At 47.1% G+C, this 22,789-nt stretch overlaps 1 protein-coding gene across 5 annotated transcripts in view; it reads right to left on the bottom strand.

The window, feature by feature from the left end:
• Nucleotides 1–16: 16 nt before the first annotated feature.
• FRMD5 (FERM domain containing 5) overlaps nt 17–22,789 on the bottom strand; it is a 74,147-nt gene continuing 51,374 nt past the window's right edge. For 3 of the 5 annotated variants that reach the window (XM_089539380.1, XM_089539381.1, XM_089539385.1), the window contains exons 2-14: nt 15,283–15,387; nt 14,658–14,700; nt 13,678–13,756; nt 10,928–11,025; nt 10,297–10,420; nt 10,086–10,173; nt 9,661–9,749; nt 7,758–7,821; nt 7,036–7,127; nt 5,745–5,819; nt 4,730–4,798; nt 4,408–4,514; nt 17–3,393 (exon numbers count right to left, since the gene is read on the bottom strand). In XM_089539380.1, the coding sequence (XP_089395506.1) occupies nt 2,801–3,393; nt 4,408–4,514; nt 4,730–4,798; nt 5,745–5,819; nt 7,036–7,127; nt 7,758–7,821; nt 9,661–9,749; nt 10,086–10,173; nt 10,297–10,420; nt 10,928–11,025; nt 13,678–13,756; nt 14,658–14,700; nt 15,283–15,387 (1,626 nt within the window). In that variant the 3' untranslated portion in view covers nt 17–2,800. Of the gene's footprint in view, nt 3,394–4,407; nt 4,515–4,729; nt 4,799–5,744; nt 5,820–7,035; nt 7,128–7,757; nt 7,822–9,660; nt 9,750–10,085; nt 10,174–10,296; nt 10,421–10,927; nt 11,026–13,677; nt 13,757–14,657; nt 14,701–15,282; nt 15,388–22,789 lie in introns of those variants that run through there. The other 2 variants (XM_089539382.1, XM_089539383.1) reach the window with 2 other exon arrangements.

Here is a 22,789-nt window from a genome sequence, read left to right as displayed (position 1 = left end):
TGCTCCACAAAGGATATTTTTTCATCATAATTAAATATTTATTTAAATTTAAAAATACTTTAATATGGCACCAATGATTTTGTACTAACTACAGGTTGAATATGTAGAAAAAGGTACATTGTTTTGAGGGGGGGGATGTAACATATAGCATTTGGCACATGAAAGGTTAACACCTATATTAAGAAAACTAAAGTTCACATTTTCAGGTAATTTACCTTCTACGAGTCCTTATTACGAGTTTGTTTCCTCTGATACAGCAACCTATGAAAATCACCACAGTTTATACAAAGAAGACCTGGAACAACTGAGTAGTGAAACATGACGAACAGTATGGGGCAAAATAGGGAACCCGCTTTCCCCGCTGGGCTGGCCAGACGGGAAACGCCGTTTGGCCAAAGCAGGGAGCTGGCCACTGAGAGGCTTGGGACACGGGCCGGGCACCTCGGAGGACGTCCTCCAGGGTCAGGCCGGGTACCTAAAAGGTCAACCACAGTCTGAAACCGATTTGCCACCATTGTCAGCATTGATATAGGTCCCTCTTTTCCCAAAGGAAAGATGTTTATTGTACAAAATGGTTACAAATAGGATGGGGGCAGGTTTGTAGCCATGGTCAACAACACCAACAATTAAAACATGAAGTACTGCATCGTTACCTGGGATGGAGGATATTAAATTAAGACTTTTCACTCACTGCATAGAAGCATCGTTTACTACAGACTGAGGTAGGAACACTACACTAGAAGTTTAACTTTGTCGCTGTGTTGCATAAAACAGTGTATGTCCTTGTAAAACCTATCCCTTAATCTTCTGGCAGGCATTCAGAAGTTTAATGTTAACCTGTAAAAGTTAAAGTGAAAGCCAAAAAAATCTCTTGACTTAATGATTTTACTGTCTGGCAGTTGCAGTTAATGCCGTTGAGACACCTGTAAGCACTTCCAGCGTGTGTGCAAATGTCACAGAATCCTTCCTAAGGTACACATACATGTGCGCATGTGTATACATGCCACACACTCCCCAGTCTGAGCGTAGCAGTTCGTTCTTTGCCAATACTCAGCTGTATTGCTAATATTGGTTATTGTGCTCTTTTTTTCCCAAACGGTACATGGCCGACTGAGGGCAGAGTAACTGAACCCGGAAAGGAAATCAGCGCTTGAGACCGACATGCCCCCTCCGCACCCTTCCGTCCTGGCAGTGCTTCAGTCCTGCGTGAACCCGGAGGGCATGTGCGCATGCTGAAATTTTAGTAGCATGGTCAGAGACAAGGGCATGAAACCAGCCTCTAGAAATATTTCTGATTAGATTCCCAGATGACTTGAAATCTCTCCCTGAGATGAAATAAAACGCTGGCCAGTCTGGTTTCATCCTCTTGCCCTGCGCGCCTGGCACTGTCCTTCCTCACCCTTTTTATTGCTCCCTTTACGAACGAGCCGCTCCTGGGCAGACTCTTAGGTAATATGAACCACATCACAAGAGAAAAGGAGGGTCTTTCTGAACTCCCTTAGTTTGGAGACAGTGTCGGTCAGATTGTGTTAAACTTGTTCCCGTTTCAGTATTGCCTCTCAACTCCTACAGTTCCTCTTCCCCGTTTCATTTTAAATGGCACAAGAGAACTGTTTTCTTCCCCGCACAATTTATAAATGGGTTAGCAGGACGCCCAAAGGCCGCTCTAAAAAAGCATATTCACCGTCTTTTCCTTTCCCACCGCTTTGCAACCACCCCATAAGTTACTCAATTCATAAAGTTAAAAAAATAACAAAATAGCATTTTGTTCTTAAAATATAGGTTGAAACAAGTTCTTTTGTAGTAGAAAAACAGCACAGCTTTCTGAGGCAAATTGTCTTCCAAAAGAAATCCAGACGATCGCTACTACATATACAGCGAGGCTTGGTCAAATATAAATCAATGACAGATCTTTACACAGCCTGGGTGCTAATGGTTGTGTTACTTGGGGATGGAACCAAGAAGAGTTTTGCATCTGGAATCCTAATAGTAGGAGGCTGAATTTCACAGAGAAAAGAAAAAGGGATGGGGTCTCGGAGTCGCTGGTTTCCATGCGAAGAGGAAAGACAGATTTACAACCAACTGGCGACTCCGTCTCATGCTTGCCTATTGCTTGAAAATAAATGGAAATGCTGGGCGGTTGTTGCTCTGTGCCAAGTCCCTATTCCTTCCCCACTTGCGTGCCAAATTAAACCAAGAGAAGGATGGGGGAAGGATAGCAAATCACCAGATTTCCAAATGACTGTGTTTAAGTCATTTGTGCTATGCACAGTGGCAGTTTTAATAAAATAATAATAATAATAATACCATAATATTAAAATTACAACTCAGTAGCACCATTACAAAAGCTCCTGCATAAAGTAATAGCTATCTTCTTGAACTAGTAGTGTCCCAGCTGGAGGCAATGCAGTAACAATAGTAATAAAATAAAACTCTCTTCGCTTGAAGTTTTTGAAGGGAACACCTCTATGAAAGCTGAAACGAAGCTTGAAGAAGAGTGCAGAACAATTTAAAAGTTGGAAAGCAGACCTGTTGTGGGAACGTCCGGGAAGGAGACCTGTAAAGAAATGGTGGGTGTGTTTGGATCTGGCATGAGTCTATCTCCCTTTCTTCTGCTTGGAAACAACTCTCCTAGGTTGCAGTGTACTTTGAGTCATGAAAGGAAGAGGAGGAGGAGGAGGAAGAGGACTTAGTTTTATGTGCCGATGGTGCTGCGATGTTTCCCATTATTTTCTGGGAACGGGTAGTAGCAGGGATCTTCCACAATCCACCTGGCTAGATACTAGGAGGAGTCCTGCCTTCAGGTGTCAATGAGCAGGCTGAACACGGAGCGGATTTTGCAGGCAAACCATCGCCTGAGGGGACAAAAGTATTGATAATGGAACTGTTCAAATTCGGGGGTCTGGCGAATATCACGGAAAAAGGCAATGTCAAGGTCAGACTCAGTAAGGACGATCAGGAGAAGGAGCAAAACAAAGAGGAGCCCGACGGTCACAAGGAGCAAACGGAGGACACTTAAAACAAACTTATTCACCTGTTCTGCTTGCGCTCCGCCACTGCGGCCGGTCCCTGGGCACAAGGCCCGGAGCTCCCCTCCCAGCTCCGCGGCCTCCGCCACTGCCGCTGTCGGCGTGTTGGCTTCCGACTCCTTCTCCTCCTCGATGCTGCATGGCGCCCCGTTGATCTGCCGCGAGAGCAGCATCAGCTCCAGGCTGTGCTCCGCCACCGGCGTCGGGAGCACACTGTCCGAAGGGCTGTAAATCTCGTCCGAGATGATGGTCACGCGCTCCGTGCTCTCGGCCCGGATGGACCGCGTGTGCGGCAGGAAGGCATCGCCGTGGGAAGCCGACCGCACCGGAGTGGAGTGGGCGCTGTCCCGCAGGGACTCCAGGCCTGGAGAAAGAGAAGGCCCCCGTGAAGCACGTGCACAGAGTAGCTGCACATTGGTCACTTAGCCTTTGCAAAGTTCTGCATGTCACAAAAAACAGGACAATCTTGTTGGTATAAACTGAGACTAGAAAAATCGTATTCTGGTGGGCCACATCTGAATGTGAGTTATTCCACTGGGAGCACTCATGGTGTCTCATATATCCTGCTCTACACTTTGTGATTTCTCTAGTGGAGTTGGTAAAAAATCTCTGTTGGTGACAAGGGCTTTTCCTTATGTCACTTGGCTGAGACCCATTTCTGTACTTTAGGAATTTGAGTCTTCCCACTTCAAGCGGGAAAAGCCAAAGAAGGGCAGCGAGGAGCAGAGGCCTGAGCAGAACTTCCTCCTGGGACTTTTGGGAGGCTACTGGTTTGCAGCCATGAGCAAGATACAAAGGGGCTTCTTCGTGAGCCTGGAGGAGGATACCAGAGGGGATGGATGGATTGACGTGAGAGGGAATCTGATGGCAAGAAGAGGTTAAGGAGGCATGCAGGGCAGCTAAAATAGATTCACACCAGTGATTCCACATGCTGGGAGAGCTACGGCAGAGTTGTGAGAAAAAGCACACAAGTAACCTCTGCCCAACTTTTACAGGAGGGGGCAGCTAACCTGGAACAGGTTCAGCAGAGAACAAAGATGGCCGGGATGTAAGAGCAAAGGCTGAAGAAAGTGTGAGTGTGCAACCTACATGACAGAGGAGTGCAAGAATTTGGCACGCAGTTGGCCAGCCTGTCTCTCCCTTGGGACAGTTCCTGCTCATCTGAGTCAGGAAAGCTCCTAGTTCTGCAAAACGGACTCAAATTCCTCTTTTAAGAGAGCGGCTCTCTGAGAGTGAGCACCGGAGATATAACACACCTTGCCCCACACTCTGCGAGACCCTTTGACGTTATGTGTGTGGGGAGTCTTTGTAAGACAGACAATCTGGGCAGAAGTCTGTGAAGGGGGAAGAAGCTGCTGCCGTGTCCCATGTGTCTCACCTTCCATGATGGAGATGTGCACAGCTCTCCTTCGGGTTCTGGGGACGCTGCTTAGCCGTGGCCCATGAGTAATGGAAGGACAGCTGCGGCTAGGAACCAGTCCAGCCCTACGGGAAAAGAAGCACAGAGGACAGTGGCACTAGAAAGGCAATGCTCCAAGTCTTCTCTGCCTGCAGAAGGCTCAGGTGTACCAATAGCAAATGGGCCCCTGTTTCATTTTGCATCCGATGGCCAATTGAACAGTACTGAAAGGCCCATCTCAGAGTTCCCTCCTCACAGCAGAGGCCCTTGTTTGACCCGGACGCTGCGTGTGGAGCCTCACCTGTGTATTTCTGGAGGTTCCCTCTTGATCTTGGCGCTCGATTCCATCACTTCCTTTGCAACGCGGCCACTGAAAACGATTGAGGAACAGAAAAGCTGACAAGGATAGGACAGACCTTCCTACCCCAAGACACTTGGCATGTAGATCAATCCAACCATGTTTGCTTCTTTTTACAAAAATCTAATTTGGGAGGCACCAGAAACAAAAACAGCTCCCTCCCTCACCAGCCTCAGTCACTTTGCAGATATAATGTTTCTTTCAAGCCTAGTGGTACCCACAGATCTCTTGGCAGGCGACTCCTGGGCTTGTTAAAAATATGCTCCATCCATCATCCTAGCTCTGCCTGACGGAGCTAACTATTTGACTAACACTTCACTAGAAAATGAAAGGGACGCAGCATTTTGATAATAGGACTATCTCTAACAGCCTTCCCTTGAAATAAATCATGAGTCCAAGAGGAAAGCATGAATTCTCCCTAGAAGCCTAAGTGACCTAACCGAGGTGATCGTAATTTGGACATATCCAAAGAAGACATGACTGCGGGGTGATGTTATTACTAGGAAAGACTCGGTTTATTAGACAGATGGCGATTCAAAGATTACGCTCTGCTTCTTGTATCTTGAAAACTGATACTTGAAACATGCTATTTGGTGTTTTACCTTTGCAGTTCATTAAACGTTTTTAAAAAGAAGAAAACATCACTCGGTGGAAAAGCTAATCATGTCCTGAAAGAGGAAAGCAGTAGGAAAAGAGGGTGGACAGACTCAGGTGAAGCAAGCCATGACTGCCCTGAGTTCGAAAGACAGGAGCAGGGCTGCTGATGACTGAGGTTCTTCAGGGCCTTTTATCCAAAAGGCCACTTTAAATCAGTCAGCTTGACAGCAAACAGCAACAAAAAAACTGAAATCTCCCTTAGGCGAATACAGCTAAACCTAACACAGCCTTGCTCTTCAGACCATCCTGAGGCTGGGTCCAATGATATCTCCAGTAACTGCGACTTACAGTCATTATTTACCTGTATCGGAACCGACTCCCTTTGAAAAATAAGTTGCTGCTGGACACTGTGCGAACTTGGCTGGACTTTTCTAGTCTGAAACAAGAGGGGCAGATGTTGGCAAAAGACCCAGAAAGAGAGTGCAAAACACACTGGACGCAAGGCCAAGGCGGTGGCTGCTGCAACCTTCCTCAGTGTCCAGCCTGTCCTGGGGGCGCAAGGCCTTTGCAGTGACCACTGGCAAGGACGGTCTCCGCCTGGGAACGTCTTCATTCCCAAATGCAACAGGAACAGGACACTGGCATTAGCTATGCACATCCTTTTAGGTTTAAGTGCATTGATTATGGATTTGAGGTCATCTTTTGGGGAGTGGGCTTTCTGCCCAGATTTGCAACTGACTTCTCTGGTCCAGAGGCAGAGGATGGGAAGCACCGGCATTTCACTGGACTCCTGTTAGTAGCTGCTGGAGGCACCAGTTCTTACTGGGAGGATGAGGACTTACAGCTAGGACTTTTCCATCTTTTGCAGCTACATATTGAATTTAGAATCATTGCAATCATTACACTTAGGTAAGGCATGGATTCTCTATAATAGAGCATCAGGAACAAATAGAACTGTTGGTTACATCTGTCTGTTTGAGGGTAATGCTGACATAAGACAGATGTAACCAACAGTTCTATTTGCTTCTGATGCTCCACATTCTGATGCAGCTATATTTTGTGTGAGCAAAAGACTATTTACTGTCCTTGTTATTCATCCAGAAAAGATATAGAAGATTGGTACAGCAATTCAGGAGCTGCTTTTCTTGCAGCTCAATGATTAAAAGAAACATGAACAGAAACAGCTAATTTATAAAGAAAACCATGTGGAGATACCCAACCATGGCATTTTGGGGGTAGCCAAAGCCGGTCCCCTGAAATACCTCTTCATAACTGCCTTCAAACTTCTTCAGCCTTTGTAATGAGCGAAAGGGATGGGGGCTACTAGTGATCCTGGGTCTGAACCCCATCCTTGTGAGGCTGCCAGAAGGTATGGGGATGTGGATAAAATGCCATTTGGTGCATTTGGCACAGTTGGGGAACCACTGATCTATAGGCTGCAGTGCACCTAAAGATGGGAGTCTCTCAGGGCGCTTCCTTTCCTCCAGTGTCTTTTCTGGGTTCTGTTCTGTTCTTGCAGTGGAAAGAGGGAGGAATCCAGATTCTCAGCAAGCCTTCCCAGCCAGGGCCTGCCTTGCATCAGCATTGGCTGCTGTGAATTATACCCGCCTGAGGACAGCATACATTTTGAGAGTATTTATCTTAATGCTTACTTATAGAAGGCTTGGTTCTCAATCCCGCATTTCCAGAGGTGCTTGCAGGCTTCAGGAGTTGGAGCAAAATACGTCAGAACAATTTTCTTCTCCTACCCAGAAAAAGACACAAAGTCAGTTCGCAAGTTTGGTTCACACACAGCATGATGGCTAACCTAGATTTAAATGCAAATGCTCTTACAGCTTCTCGTCTGAAGTTAAGGATTCCAGACCAATTTGTTTTCTCACAGGGCTCTGGGTGGATGGATTTCCTTATTTAAAATCCAGGCTACTCAGCAAGCAGCGTCACAGGAGCTAAGCCTGGTGGCTGTCCAGCAAAGATAGCACTGGGACTCCAGAAGCGCAAGGGCCATTTGTATCTGGGCAGTGTGGGCTTGTAAGGCTGTTTGGGGGGCTTATTCCACCAAAGCTTTTGCCTTCCCAGAAAAAAAATGTCCAAAGTGAACTCTGCATTTCCAACTGGACCTGAAACATGCTTCTGACTTAGCCCTTCTGGCTCAGACAGCATTTGTCCAGCCTTGTGAGGACTGAACTCCTCATGTAGCTTTGGACCAGCCAGCCCAAATCGGGCAATGCCTTCATTAGCTCAGATGTGTTTATGTTGTGTTTTGGGAAAGGTTTTAGGCAGAAACGGATCCAAGTTAAAGCACAGGTACTAAATATCTCTCTTTTTGGAGGAGAGGCAAAGATGGTTCCTGGGCCGTTCAGCAGAAGGCACTCACCTCTTTCTGACTTACGTATAAATAGAACGTCTTGCCTTCGAATTTCAGTTTTGCCACTTCATTCCTACAAGGGCACAAGAAAGAAGCCCTTCTGTAAACAGAGCCAACGGAGCGCATCGTCTGCCACACACCATTACAAATGCATGGAATAGCTTCTGGCAAGATGCAGAAATTTAAACCCAACTGTTTTGCATGAAACACAAAAGTTGAGAAACAAAATGCTCTAAAGGATGGCTGAGTTTCGAAGTCCCCACTTGCAGTTCATCCAAAGTGTAATGTGAGAGAAGAGGAGCCCCGTCTCAAACCCAGCGGCTGAGATGGGAGAGGAATCCCAGCGTTTGTATGACATCCACCCAGAGAGAAAGCGCCAGACCCGCCTCGCCATCTTTGCCTATATAACCCAGGGGTCTATCTGGATGAGAGTCCCAAATGTAAGAGAACCACGGTTAGCTGATGAGGCCGAAGTCAGGAGACAGCAGCAAAGGAATGAGCCACAATGCAGCCACGTCGGGAGCGGGGCCGAAAAGAGGGGTCTTGTAGGTGACTGTGCCAATAACACAGACGATAACGCCGTTCAATGCAGACAGATGCACAAAAAGAATACGCTCGGGGAAGGAAGGGGGGGCAACAAACTCAATACCGAGAGTACAAAGTACATGGAACAGTCATGCAGCGTACTGACCAGGAAAAGGGGTTAGGGGTTTTTGCAGAAAAATCCTTGGAGCCATCAGCCCAGTGTGTGGCTGCAGTAAAAAAGGCAAACAGGAAACTGGGGTACATCAACAACGGGATACAATACAAAGCAAGAGAAGTGACGCTAACTGACCATCGCAGGACGGACCAGATCACAGCCCCCGGCTTTTCCTTTTCGGGGAACAAGGAAGGGAAGGAGGGAGACAAGCGACCGATGAAACATTGCCCCAAAGAGGGGCAAAGTCTCCAGCCAGACCGGAGGAAAGGTGTACTCTCTCCTGCCTTTGGAAAGGTGGGCAAGGACCCATGCATTGTGTTTCCTTGCATCACTTTTAGGAAAATGGTCGGGAGGAGAAGGTTGCATCCGCTTGGGACAATTCTGCTATCCGTTAACGGTCAAAAGGGTGACTTCTAGGTCCAAGTGACTTCTCTCAACAGCTCCTGACCGATGTGGCTTTATTGTGGTTTTACTCTTTTTGAGTGCTTTTTGCCTGTGGTTTTATTTATTGCACACCCACCTTAGTTGTTCTTAGAGGAAAATGGTATCTAGATGTAAGCAAAACCTCCTCTAGGCACCTCAGTTTATGAGCAAAACAGCCATCAATGAGACTCCTGGGATGCTCACTGAATACTTAGGCTTGGCAACGGAAGTCCACTGTGTTGGCATCCATGCACACACACCATCCTATAGTATATAATATCCGTGACCATCCTATAAGAAAGAACTGAATGCTCTTCCGGCAAGTACTCTGGGGAGTCCTTGCAGGTCCTCTCTCAGCCCCTGAGGTCCCCCAGGATTCTCTTCCGACGCAAAGTAGGGACGGCACTTGGTAGGGACTTCAGCTAGAGGTCTTTGGGAAGGCCCTGCTCCCTCAAAGGAGGCATGAGTTAGGAGCCAAGAAAGGCTCTGGAGCTGGGTTGCTTTAATGGAGGGAAAAGGTTGGAGGTGGAGCAGCAGCAAGGAAAATGGAGGCCTGTCCCTTCTCTCCTTGCTGACGTCTGCTATTTTGCTGTAAGCACAAAGTGACCAGAGAGCAGAGCAAGGGAGAATGGCCAAGCTGGTCTGGGGTGGAAGCCAGGCTCTTGCCCCAGGGTCACTCTGTCCCTGCCTCCTTCCTTGCACCAAAAGGGGACCTGAGGAGGAGTGATACAGCCCCCAACCCACCCGACGTGTCAAGTCTAGTGACTCCGTGGTCAGGAGAGGACTCACCATTTGATGAAGTGGACTCGCTTGTTCCCTTGCAGGACGACAAACCCAAAGGGGGTGAAGGCCAGGAAGGCTGCGTTCCCCGACACATCCTGCAACACAGCCAGAGCCCCTTGTTAAGGGAGACAACGTTGGCAATGAAGGCATTCCATCTCTGGGCAGGGAAAGACCCTGACCCACTGAGCTTCTGATTCTGTCTGAACTCAATAGCCAGTGGCTAAAGGCATACTACAAACGATGATAAAACCTGCCGATGCCCCAAAGGATGCTTGCTCTCTAGCAACAATGGGTTTTGGTTTTGTTTATCTCATATAAGCTACTGTGGAAGCTATTTTGGCTCAAGAGTGGCCTAGCTATTGCTTTAATAGGTTTTACTTTTTTAAAAGCGAAGAAAGACTTTCTGAAGCACAGCTGCTGTTGTTGCCTACCTTGCACGGATGTGGGTCAACGCCATACGTCTCCAAGGTCTGGGCTTTCCTCAGAAAGTTTAGTTCTGACATTGCTGGTGTCTGGCCACTGGAAGAGAGAGAAATGGGCATAAGCATGGCTGCTTAAATGAACACACTCCGACACCACATTTATGCAGGAAGCCCTCCACAGCGTCTAAGGCTGGAGGCCAAACACAAAGGCAGCACTCACCTGAGCTCAATTTTGTGGATCTCTGCAATCTTCCTTTCCAGCTTTTCTGAATGTTTGGGGAAAAACTGGAACTTGGAGCTGTAACCCTCAGGGTGCTTCCCGGGGTCATAGTCACCAATCTCCGCTGAAAGAAGAGAAATATTGTGCGTGAGAGAGAGAGAAATCAGCCATGATGGCATGGCTGTGAGTAAGAGGCTGGCTAGGACTCCAAATTGCTCTGCTTGGCCCCAGCATAAGCCACAGCTTTCCTCTTTCTTGGCTGGCGCTCCAAGATGCCAGGACAGAGAGGAGAAGTGACACCCTCAAACAAGGCTTTAGGGCATAACTCTTCTCCAAAAACCCCAAAGTCAATTTAAGCCATTCCTGTTCTGTTCCAACACTTTGACCATTGGAGGATGGCAGAGGATGGCCATTGGTTTAAGTTGGCAAGCTACTGACAGCTTATTTGGGCCTGGCTGCCCACTGAATGGCAGAAAGGCTGTGTCCAGCTGGCATAAGATGGGTAGCATCAGACTAATTTGGAAGCCAGAACAGTCTGGAACCAGGGTCCTCCGCTGCTCTCACCCTCAACATGCAAGGCATGGGACTGAAACAGTGCAACTGCAGGAGTTACTCTGAAAAGCAAGTTTACCCTGAAGGATATAGGCAGCTAAGAGAGCAGCGTCAGACGTCTTGCACAGGAGGCGGCCATGATAGAGGTCTCTCTTGATCTGCAAGAAGACAAGATACCTGGCAAGGAAACCAGAGCAAACAGGGAGTTAGTGTTATTCATTCCAGTCCCAGACAGAGGAGACTCTTTGCTCGGCTGAGACGAGGAGGACATTCTCCCAGACAAATCTCCCCACCTTTTCTGTTGGCAGCCTCTGTCGGACAAAAGCCTGGCACTGGCCATTCCACCTCCCCAGTTTCCCCAGTCCGTCAGATGGTCCAAAAGAAAACAATGGCCCCATACAGACAGGCCAAAATAAAGCTGCTTCAGGTCACTTTGGAGGTATGTTCTTTAAATGATGCATTCGTACTAAGAGTCCGAAAGCTGCACCAAAACCATACACTGAATCGGTGCCCACTCAGGCAACTGCAGCATGGAAGCACTTTTAGTAGTAGGCTTTTTGCAAAACGGGAGAGTTCGCCCACACCTTTAGTAAACAGAGATCACCGTCTTATGTTTTATTAACCTAAACACATTCAATTTAGACTGTAGCTGGAGATTTCATTGACAAGTGCCACAACCATTCCAGCAAGGGCCGGGTCATCGATCACCTTCCTAATTTGTTTCAATTCCTGGCTTTCCAACCCACAAGACGGTGGGGTGACCTAAATAAACTTACAGACGTGGGAGCTAAATTTAGGTTGGCTCCTGTATTAAATCTTTTGCCTTTAAGGGACAAAACCTGCTTGGTTGCAGGGATGCAAATCCTCCTCCAAATCCTCTTCACCTGAGCCAGGGAGATAATGTGGCAAGAAATGGGAGTCAGATGATCAAAGAGCCAATTTTGGGGTCTGCCTCCGCATCCTAGGATTGCAAAGGCTTCTTTTGAGGACCTTAAGGGCTCAGGTTTCCTGGTGCCTCCCTGAATAAATTTCCAGCCAGGATTTCAATCTGCCTCATAATCTCTGAGAACTGTCAAGGCACTGACCCTTTATTAGCATATTGCATGCAAGCTGAATGCCAGAGACAGAGGTTGCTTCACTGGACATTTCACATTTAAATTCAGGCCTGGAGGGCCAACAGCAGAGATGCTTTAGCATACAATCTGCAAGGCAAATCAGGCTCCTGCTTGCAATCCATGCCTGACTCTGGGGAGAACCAGGCTCCGTCTGTGGGCTGCAAAGGAAGCCCTGAAACCCAGCTGCGGCAGCAAGATTTGCACCCGAACCCACAGGGGACAAGAAAAGGGTTGCAGGATCACAGAACTGCAGAACCAGATCATCTTTTAGGATTGTAATCCATCTTTCTTCTGGCAGCTAAAGAAATCTAGAACCAAGTCACCCCTAACACCGCACCCATTCAATACCTTTGGAAAAAGTTGGAAATGGCTCAGATTTCCTTGTGAGCAGCCAAGGACTGGCAAGACTTTCTCAGCGAGGGATGGAAACTGCCCCCTTAATCCTATAACTATTATTGCCCTTTATTCAAGCCCAATCCCATTCCCAAAGAGCAGAAGTGACACATTTGGATGGATCTCCACTTCTGGTTTGAAGGAAAGGGGTGTTGAACCACACAGGTGAGGACCAAAGTCCTATTTCGGAGGTGGATGGTTGTTTCTGGAGGGTTTGGGTTTGGGAGCAGTGGCAGCCGGCCCTATGCTTTTGCCAAAACAAATCTTCCACTTCACAGACAAGTTGCTTCTCAGTGGCTCTGGGGAGTTTAAATATTGAATGAGGCGGCTTTTGATGGTCAGGTGAAGCACAACTGAGTAACCAATGGACTGACATTTCAAGGAAGCCATGTGTTTGTGTGTGTGTGTATGTACATGTTTGTGTACACAAGGAAGAAGAATGCTCCGCATCACTTATTCATGGGCAATAAGTGCTTAAAAGAGGAAGCAGCTTATTTCTGAGGATCCAAGAGCAGCTTGGCTTCTCAGGAACACTTGGCAAAGGCTCATCCTCGGCTCAGACTATCACCCTTCTGTCCTTCGCTGACAAATGGAGAAGCAGACCCAGCGCAAGAGGAGAAGAACCCAAGGAACCCATCTAGAAAAGAGACAAGTCTGCACTTCTGCATTCAGGAAAGGATTTAGGGTCTTATTTGCTTCCTAGTTCAGGATTCCCACATTTATAGCACTTTTAATACCTCTTCAGCAGCTGTGGCCGAACATCTGGGATTTGTAGTTTGCTGAGGCACTTGGCCTTTCTGACTTCTCTGGCAGGAGTTACAAATTGTCTTTCAAAACTACAAATCCCAGGGTGTCAGGATACTTTCATGGTCTCTCTCTCTCTGTACTGTTGTTGCTGTTGTTACTACGCAGTTGCCTTCTACTCCTTCCACAGAACTGGAGCTCAAGGTATCTTACAAAAGTTGCCAATTTAGCTAAAAGCAAAGGCATCAGCAAAAATGTATAAACCGTTATTGTCCAAATGCCATCGGACAGCCCTTGCGGAAGCCCTGGAAGCTCTTAGGGACAGAGAAATGCCTCCTATCATGGGCCACCATCACAGTTGTCCCCATTGCCCTGCTTAAAGCAAAATACTGTCTCTGCTTAAGACATGGAAGGGGAAGGTCCACTTCTGCAACTCTCCCAAGCTCCTTGTTGGGATCGCCTTCTTGGAGCATCTGCCCAAGGAGGAGGAAGCACCATAGGGAGAGGCAGGATATATTATTATTGTTGTTGTTGTTGTTGTTATTGTTACTACTACTACTACTACACCTGCCCTTACCTGGTGATCTCCTCTTTCAGAGCAGCCGGGTCAGTCGGGTAGAACTTCACCCGGAAGCACATGGTGAAGGGAGGCTGCGCTGCAGGAGAGAAGGACACCATCGTCAGAGCGGCCGGGTGGGACTGACAGCCCTCCAGGTTCTTCCCAGAGACACCCCAATCTGGTTTAGCAAATGCAGGCGTTCTCTGGGCGCAGGGGAAAGGGTTTATGGAATCACAGAGTTGAAAGGGACTCTAAGGGCCCATCCAGTCCAAACCCTCTGCTATGCATGAAGACACCGTCGCAACCATCCTAACAGATGGCCATCCAGCCTCTGTTTAAAGGCCTCCAAAGAGGAGACTCCAACACACTTCAAGGCAGTGTGTTTCACTGTCAAAACAGCTATTATTACTAGGAAGGGTCTACCTCATCTTTAGGTGGAACCTCTTTCTCTGGAGTTTGATTCCCACTGGGTAAAAGCCACCTCCAGCTAAGCTGGGTAGTGGGCACTTTGTCAAGAAACTGAATTGGGAGAGACAGAGGGCGCCAACCTTAGGAAAATGGGCTCCACAGTCTAATTGTGTCTGCGTGTATACACAAACATGCAGCAGCACAGGTTGAACTTTAGTAAGGAAAAGCTGAGTGCCATGCCAGTCAGTGGCAATGAAGCACTCAGGACGCTCAAGGGACTGTCCAGTCCCTGGCCAAAGGAGACCATCAGGAGGCACTTCGAAGGGGCACCTCTAGACACTGGCTCTGGCAATCTATGCTGTCTTTTTCTTTTCTTAACAGATTTTCCCTATTAATAACAGGAAGAATGAGGAGGGCTCTGAACTGCAAAGAGCATTGTCTGACTCCGCTGTAAGCAAGGTCCCCCAGAAGCACCAAGAGATGTCAGACCACCGTCACCTCATTCCTCCTCTTTATTGCACCAAATCCATGCTTTATGGCTCAGTCCCAAAGTCAGACCCATGTAGCACTCTTAATAACGCAATACTTACATCGCATCTGCTTCACAATGGACTTTGTGAATTCCAACCAGTGCTGAAATAAAAGAGAAGGGGGAATATTATCAGGGGCTGGGTGCATGAAGCCACTTAGAAGCCTTGCGTATCGTGAGAAGGGAGAAATAATAATAATAAACAATAAAAGATTTATTTCTAGCCCGCCGTATCACACACGGAGAACCCAGCGGGTTACGACAATAAAATGCATCAAGGTTACAATAAAATCCCAAAGAAATCAATCCCTATGCCCACCCCTCAGTCCCGAGACTAAAACAGGATGAAACAATGATAATATAAAAACAGTAAAACAGTAAAAACATTCAGTTAAAATCTGGAGGAAAATAGGCAGATGAGGAGGCATTTTCGTAATCATGATCATGTTTGTGACAAGTTCGTATCCAGACCTCTATATCCACATCTCCATCTGTCTATATCTGAAGTCCCCATTCTCCATCCTGAATACATTTTGCCAGGAAAACCCATCTGCACTTGGACTTTATTTTTGGATCCCTTCGTCCTTCCGTCTGCCAAGCCCTGCGGCCAACTCCCTCTTTCTCTCCCTCCTTCCCTTCCACTGATTTTGGAGTTTCTTGGGGGATCCTCTGCCAAAGGTACTCACCCTCTGCTTGTCTGGGTCTACAAAGCGGATCCCGAAGTAGTCTTTCTCCAGGAGGTTTAAGTGATGGCAAAGGAGGTCAAACAGATACTGGCCTTTGGCATCTCGCTGCAAAACAAAGAGGTTGTCGCAATGAGAAGATGGGCAAGGGACTCTTTCCACACTTAGAAAGAGCTGCACCCTTCTATAGCTGGCCAGGAAAGGAGTGCAAGGTATTTATGCTGCGGACACCAAGACTGATGCCCAAGGAAGGAACCAGAGAAACATCACTATACTGGGGGATGCAGCACATCCTCCCAAGACCTGTTTAAATGCAAATGTGTTTGGATGAGGGGTGGAAATTCTTGCTTTTCTCACCTGCATCATTGGGAGGGGAGGTATTTTGTGGCACCCTCAACAAGAGAAAGGGAAGGGTCCTCTGGGCACAAATGAAGCAGAATGGCAAGAAGCAAAGAGGGCTTGACTGCATCCACTTCCAAAGACTAGAAGGAGCCAGGAGGTTGTTGGCACTTTTTAAACCAACCAGCCTGGTTCTGGTTCTGGTTCTGTTTCTGTGCCTGCAGGACATGTGTGTCCATATGGACTTTGCTTCTCCAAAGGGGACCCATTTTGCACATAAGTCGCATAAATTATGGAGACCTTTAAGAGAGACAAAGCTGGTCCTGCACTTTCTGCCTTGCTGTGGCCTGGAGGTAAGGAACCTTTAATGTTTCTCATGGAAGCGTCTCCGGACGGAGCCAGAACATGTGGGGTTTTTTGGCCCAGGGACAATGCCAGGGCCCCCCATTACTGCTCTGGGGGTCCTGGGAGGGCTCTCCAAAGGCCTCACTGCAAATCCTCTTTCTGCCTTTCTCCAGCTCCCATCTTTCCACTGAACCAGAAAGCAAAGCAGGCCAGAGAAAAGGATGGAGTCTCATTTCAGGAATACTCGCCCATTTGCCAGAGGGAAAGAAAAACAAAAAGGAGGGAGCACTGCTGGGAAAGCTTTTGTCAGAAAGCTGTGGCTACTAACTATGACACTTAGCTATACAAAGACACACAAAGAGCTGCTGCACATTAAGTGTGGAGTTTGGGGGAGGAATGCTTTTAAAGTCTCTAAAGAGGGGCTTTTAAAGCCAGGCACCTGAAGGGCGGCCTGTCTTCAGTCTCTTCCAGTCAATGCTGTCCTCAAAATGGTCCTATTCCTTACCCATCTGCAGCAAAAGAAGCCCAAACCTACAACCCCACAAACCAACCAGATGGACCTGTTTCGGTAGAGAATCCATCTCCTTGGATGCCTCCATCCTGTGCAATCTGTCATGAGAATGACCTGTTTAAACATTTCGCCGTCTGTGCAAGAAAACCCTCCTTGGAAAACCATATGAAATGTTATTATGACCGCTTCATTTCTGTGAATGTGCCAAATGTACTTTTGCCAGGCTGAGCCAATGTGAAAAACCACAGTTGAATCTATAGTTAATGAGCTGATTAATTGTCCTAATTAAATCAATTAATGCACTTGGCTCGGCTTCTTTTCAGCCTGGTCTCATCGGGGCAGGATCCTCCTCAGTGTTTGTGTGCGCACTTGTAAATGCGTTGGCTTAAGCGAGACCTGGGTCCTTGAGCATCACAAACACACACAGCCCTCTTTTTCTCCTGTTTGTGACCATTGAATGAGTTCTCATTTGCTTCTCTGAAAAAGCCCAAAACCAGTCAAGAGCTCCTTATCCTGCTTGCAATATGCACTCAGCTCCTGCGCATGAAAATGCTTCCTCTGGCGGCAGAGGAAGGGGCTTCTTTTGGAAGGCAAAGGGGTCGAGGGGCACCTTGTCTCCTCTGGAAATGGGTTGAGCGGAGGCTCTCCAGGCCAAAAAAGAGGCCTGGGCTCGGGCCGTGTGACGGGGAGCTCTGGAGGCTTTGCCACCGCACACTTTCCCAGCTTGGCTAAATGTCAGTGCATCCAAGAACGCAACAGAGGCCCTTTAGAATTGCTCAGAAGCTCAGCCAGGATTGTGGCGACTGCAGCGACAGGCGTGTAATGCCCCAGTCCACATCCAGCGCCTGAAAAAGGCATGACCTTCCGCAAAGAACAAAGGGGTCTCCAAGCTCAGCCCAGCAAGAAACCAAAGGCAAGGCGGGTCTCCTCTTTCTGAAATTTCCAAGACACACATTCGCTCCCTTTTGCTGGCAATGGGATCCTACCAGGGCCAACTGTCCGGCAAAAAAGCTGACTGCTTCCTATATCCTGCAAGTCAGGGATCCTGGAGCCAAAAATGCACTCGGCAGAAGGACACCGGAAAGCATCCACGTTCATGGAAGTATCAAAAGTGTAGCTTGACATTTTTAAGGGCCGACAATCTGGCATTAGCAAAACTAAAGGAGGCAGCAGCTACCTTCGGAGAAAGGGAAAGCGGCTGCTTGCATGGAAACATCAAATCACATTTGCTTTTCCCTCAGCATCACTTCTTCCGCCAAAGGGATCTCACAGCCTCCAGCCAATTCCCTCTCTGCCCCAGTCTATGCGCAACAAAGCAGAGAGACCCAGGATGGGCTGCCCTGGCCATTATACCCTACCACTTATCCCCTTTTGCAGGTGGGAAGAAAGATTTACTCTCTTGGTAGACCGGGGAAAGCTGTAGGTGTAGTACAGCCTCATTTCAACAAGGCTTTCCACTGGGTCCCACAAATATTGATATTGACAGACTAATAAAATGGGGGTAGTATGCCAGTGCTTCCAGGCTATGAATCCCATTCTGGGAGAAAGGCAGGATATAAATCCATTCAATAAATAAGTGATGGGAGAGAGCAATTATTTTCCTTAATGCAGGCGAGGGACTGGTATCATGCGGTGTTTGTGTCCACTCTGCTCTGGGCCCACAACAAACTCCAACTCCCAGAATTCCATAGCCTTGAAAAGTGGAGGCAGCCTGCATTGCAACAACCAGTGGCTAGACATTTTAACCCAGAACATCACAAACTTTCTAACCTTGGGGAAAGGGGAGGATATTGGCATTTATAAAACCCTCTGAATACTTCCAGCCTATAACTCATTAACAATCACCCATTTACGGTGCAATACTCCATCCTCTGTATTTCTATCATTGCCTCCTTGGTCACAGCTGGGTTTCAAAGGGGCTCACAGTGTTGTGTATTTCTGCCGTTAACGCAAGAGTTGTGCTGTTTTTTTCCTAAAAGGAAAAGCAGTATAGCAATGCTTTTGGGGGGGGATTAAAATAGTTCACATAGAGACACTCATTGTTCTGTTTCTTGAAGAAGGAGCTCAAAGTCCTGTCTAATGGGACGAAATGGGAGAATGCTGACCAGAGGAAACCTAACCAGGGACAATTTGTCCAGCTAATCCCAGTAACGCAAGCGCATTTGGGGCGCCCTGCTGTGATCCGCTCAGGTATGTGGTCAGGTGATGCTACTTTGAGTAATGGCCCCAAAGACAGCGGCCAAGGATTCCTGCAGCTCTGGAGGAAAGGCACCATTATCCTTGCCTCCTTCTGCGCTCTTTGCTGGGCTTTGCTTTTGCTTAATTGCTAGGAACAGCTCCGGAGGGTTTGCTGAAACCAGGAGCAGATCCCTTGGGCTTTTGGCATGGAAGCCTCCACTGACTATAACTGGCCTCCCACCATCTTCTTTCCCAGTTGGTTTTGGAGCCAACAAGAGTTGCTTAAACTGAGTAATTTGGGGACCAGCAGAGTTCCCACAAACACACAACATGCCAAGGTCCAGCACCATATTGTTGGCTGCAAGTGTTCATTTCTGGAAACTCAAGAGAGCAACAAGATCCCATAGCTGGCAGATCAGCCCTAACCAAAGGTTCCACTTTGGAGAAGCACTGCATTAAAAAACTTCTCACTCAGGAGGAAGTGTTGAGCAAAAATGCCTTCATTAGAAAGATTAACATGCAAGGCTTTTTCTTGTAGGTTTAAGAAAAGAGACAGTGTGATTTTGACATACCCTTTGTATTTCGAAAAGGCAAATACCCCATTGATTCTATGCAAGCAGACAGTGAAATCCCTGGACATAGATGCTAGGCAAAAATGAAGCAATATTTGCAAATTTAACCCAAGGAGATGTTGGAAAGCAATGCACTTTCCAATATATGTATTCGCAAGCTGACCTCTCTCTCTTTCTTGGTATCTCTTTCTCATTCCTTCTGTTCTCTTTCTGCCACCTTTCTCACATGGGCAGCCTTGAAAAACTCAAAAGCCTAATTCAACTGACTTCCATCGCAGCAAATTTAAATGGTGTTTTATGACACTAACAGAAAACTCTGCTAATATCCCAGGAGCAACTGCAGCTGGAGGATTTCAGCTTTGAGGCGGCAGGCAGCAGCGGATCCCTTTTCCCTTCTTCTCAGCCTGTCTCAGTCATCTGTTTCGTAAAGGGATTTGCAGAATGAAGATGTTTCTAGCACACTCTGCAAAATGTTTTCCTTTGCAGTTCGAAGAGACGGAGGAAAACATCACAGAGGACAAGTCAAACAGACTCCCAAAACCCAGAGAACGGCAGGGAAGGAGGGTCTAGGAAAGCGACTGCCATTATGCACAGAACTCTATCCTCTTTGATCTCCTCTAACTTGAATTAAGCATGTTTTAGATTACTCATTAAGAATCTGTCCTTCAGGGAATTAGCTGCACTGTCTACACAAATCACAACTTGAAAAAGGAGCGGCCCTATCCAAACTGTCAGATTAAGAGAGAGAGGCCTGGGGTTTTTGATCTTGCAAAATGAGGCTTGAAACTGTCTTAATTAGTTGATCATTCACTTCATTTGGGCTCCGGACTAGTTGCCAGACAGAAATCAAGGAATCAAACACACACACACCAAGTATGCTACATTCAAACTACAGGGAAAGAGATTCCACCCCAATATTAGGAAGAACCTCCTGACAGTAAGAGCTGTTTGACCATGAATACATGGCTGCCTTGGAAAGTGGTGGAGTCTCCTTCTTTGGAGGCTGCCTTTAAGCAGAGAATGGCTATCTGTTTGGGGTGCTTTGATTGTGAGTTCCTGCAAAACAGTGGGTTGGGCTGGGGTCTCTTCCAGGGATTCCTCTTCTTTCAAAAGCACCTGAGAAAGTAGCCTCTGCTCTTCCTAAATCTCTCTGGCTACCTAGGGATGGGATGTCCCTCTCCACAAGGAGCCTTCTTTAGCAGCAGGACCACATTGCAAACCAGGCAACTGGGTCATTTAAACCAGGCACTTCTTAGCACTTCAGCCATTTCCATAATCCTCATGGCAAACGCTGAAGTATAGTGTACAATGCAGGCACTCTCAGCCATTTGTAATTCTCTACCCTCCTTTCCTTCTTGCCTTGCAAACATTATTATGTATGTTTTAAAGTCTGTGCGGTGGCACATTTGCAATCCCTTGCGACTCGGCTTGCTCTACATAATCCTCATATATATATATATATATATATATATATATATATATTCAAGCCACCATCTCCCCCTCCCTGATGAAGTTGTCGGTGAAGCTTAAAAGTTTGCAGATTCACATGCCAGCTTATGTCATTGCAGTAAAAATGAAGTAACCTGTCTCCCAGGAAGAGCCTCTCTTGCCCTGCAAGCGCCTGCATTGTACCTATACTTCAGCATTTGCCATGAGGATTATGGAAATGGCTGAAGTGCTAAGAAATGCCTGGTTTAAATATACCAGTTGCCTTGTTTGCAATGTGGTCGTGCTACTCGTGGCAAGGGAGTGTGTGTATTTGCACAGGTCCTGCATGTGCAAATACACAGCAGCACATTGTGAGTCACAGAAAAAGGTTCAAGTCCAGCATTGGAGCACTTTGCTTTTGTTGGGAGGAAACCCAGGCGAAGGGCCTTCTTGGCTTCCCATCAGGGCAAATGCTTGGACAAAATGCTGGACTAGTGAGCCTTTTCGGTCTCTTACAACATGGGTCTCCTTGTATCCTTTTTCTTATTTTAATTGTCAGGTAAATTTATGTGCCGCTGAACATAAAAATAGCAGAACAAAAATAAAAGAGAAACAAGAGGTAAAAAACACAATCACACTTCCAAGAAAGCCAAGAGACGTGTGATCCATCTCTGGAAGTATGAAGTGAGGACCTTATCACACTAGATAAATCCTGCTCAGAAACGGGATTCAGAAGGAGGAAAAACCCCACAAATGCAGGAGGTTTTTCACACAACGTTCCTGCAAAACGGAAATAACACGAAAATAAAGTGAACGTAAAGGAGACAAAAATGACATCTTTTTATTTTTGGAAAGTGTGTCAGTTTTGCCCCACTTACATTCACTTTATCTTTGCGTTTTTTCTGTTTTGCAAAAACGTTGTGTGAAAAACCTCCCCCATTTGTGGGTTTTCCTACTTTAAATCTACTCTAAATCCCGTTTCTGAGCAGGATTCCTCTGGTGTGATAAGGTCAGAGATGGATCACACTTCAGAGAGGAAACACCTAAGAAACATACCCAAAGTGGAAAGATCCATTTTAAGCAGCCACCTAAAAATCAAAATGGTCAAACGGATCGACATCTGGAGTCAGCAAAATGTTGCCAACTGGCGGCAAACCGATGCCAATGGGCACCAGAGTCTCCTGCCAAGGTCTCTCTGTCACTTTGATTTTTGCACGCATGCGTTCACACACAGACGGACATGGTTTTTCAAGCAACACATCAGTCTGCTCCGGATCTTAGAGCGATGCAGTGAAACCATTTGCAATAAAGGCTGTGGCTCTGATCTCTGGAGACCTCTGAGACAATAGGTCTGGTCTGTAGTTGGAAGATGATGGCAATAGAGTCTGGTTAGAGACACGGAAACAACTGTTGTTGAGGCCACTGCAGCATTGCAAGAAGGCAGTGTGTCCATCTGTTTCTCAGCTTTGCAATTACTCTGGAGAGAGTGAAAATAGTGGGAAAACGTACAGACTTCTCCATCCCTGGTGGTCTTCCTCCCACAATGCTGTTGTTTTCCAGTCTCTTGGACAGAACGTCTTGCATTTGGTATTTCCTTTCCTGGCCAAAAAGTCAGCCTCTGGAGCTAGGGTTAGGGAACAAGGCTCAAAGCCCTGGTTAGCTTCCCATTCGTGACCCATCGCATGGGTGCAGCTCAGTGCATCTGCCCCTTTGTCTTCTCCTGGAAGATATGTGGCTGTTACCCATGTGTTCCATTGCAGACACACATCCAAAGCTGCATTATCAAGTGGCTGAGTGCATGCATCCCTATCTTGACACGTAGCGCATAGCAGTGGTGCTGTCTGTCAAGGCTTGCAATTCATGTCCCTTGAGAAGAGGCTTGAATGCCTGAAAAGTATTGCCAACAGCCAACATTTCAAGCTTGTTGATGTGGCAATGGTGGTGGTCTTTCACATTCCATCAGAGGACTGTCTCAGATCAATATGGATGCATCTGTAGACCCAGACTGTAGGAGAAAAAGGGAGGAAAGGAAGCCCTTGAAGCAGGTTTGGGAGAAATGCCCTTCTTTTGGCACAGGCAGCCATTTGAACTGACTGTTTGGTGGTTGAATGCTGCTCACAGAAACCAATGAAGCAGG

The sequence above is a fragment of the Sceloporus occidentalis genome, unplaced genomic scaffold (genome assembly GCF_023333645.1).
Source record: "Sceloporus occidentalis isolate IW3139 unplaced genomic scaffold, rSceOcc1.0.p SCAF_9, whole genome shotgun sequence".
In the NCBI taxonomy this organism is placed as follows: Eukaryota; Metazoa; Chordata; class Lepidosauria; order Squamata; family Phrynosomatidae; genus Sceloporus; species Sceloporus occidentalis.
This window is presented reverse-complemented; position numbering and strand designations above follow the sequence as displayed.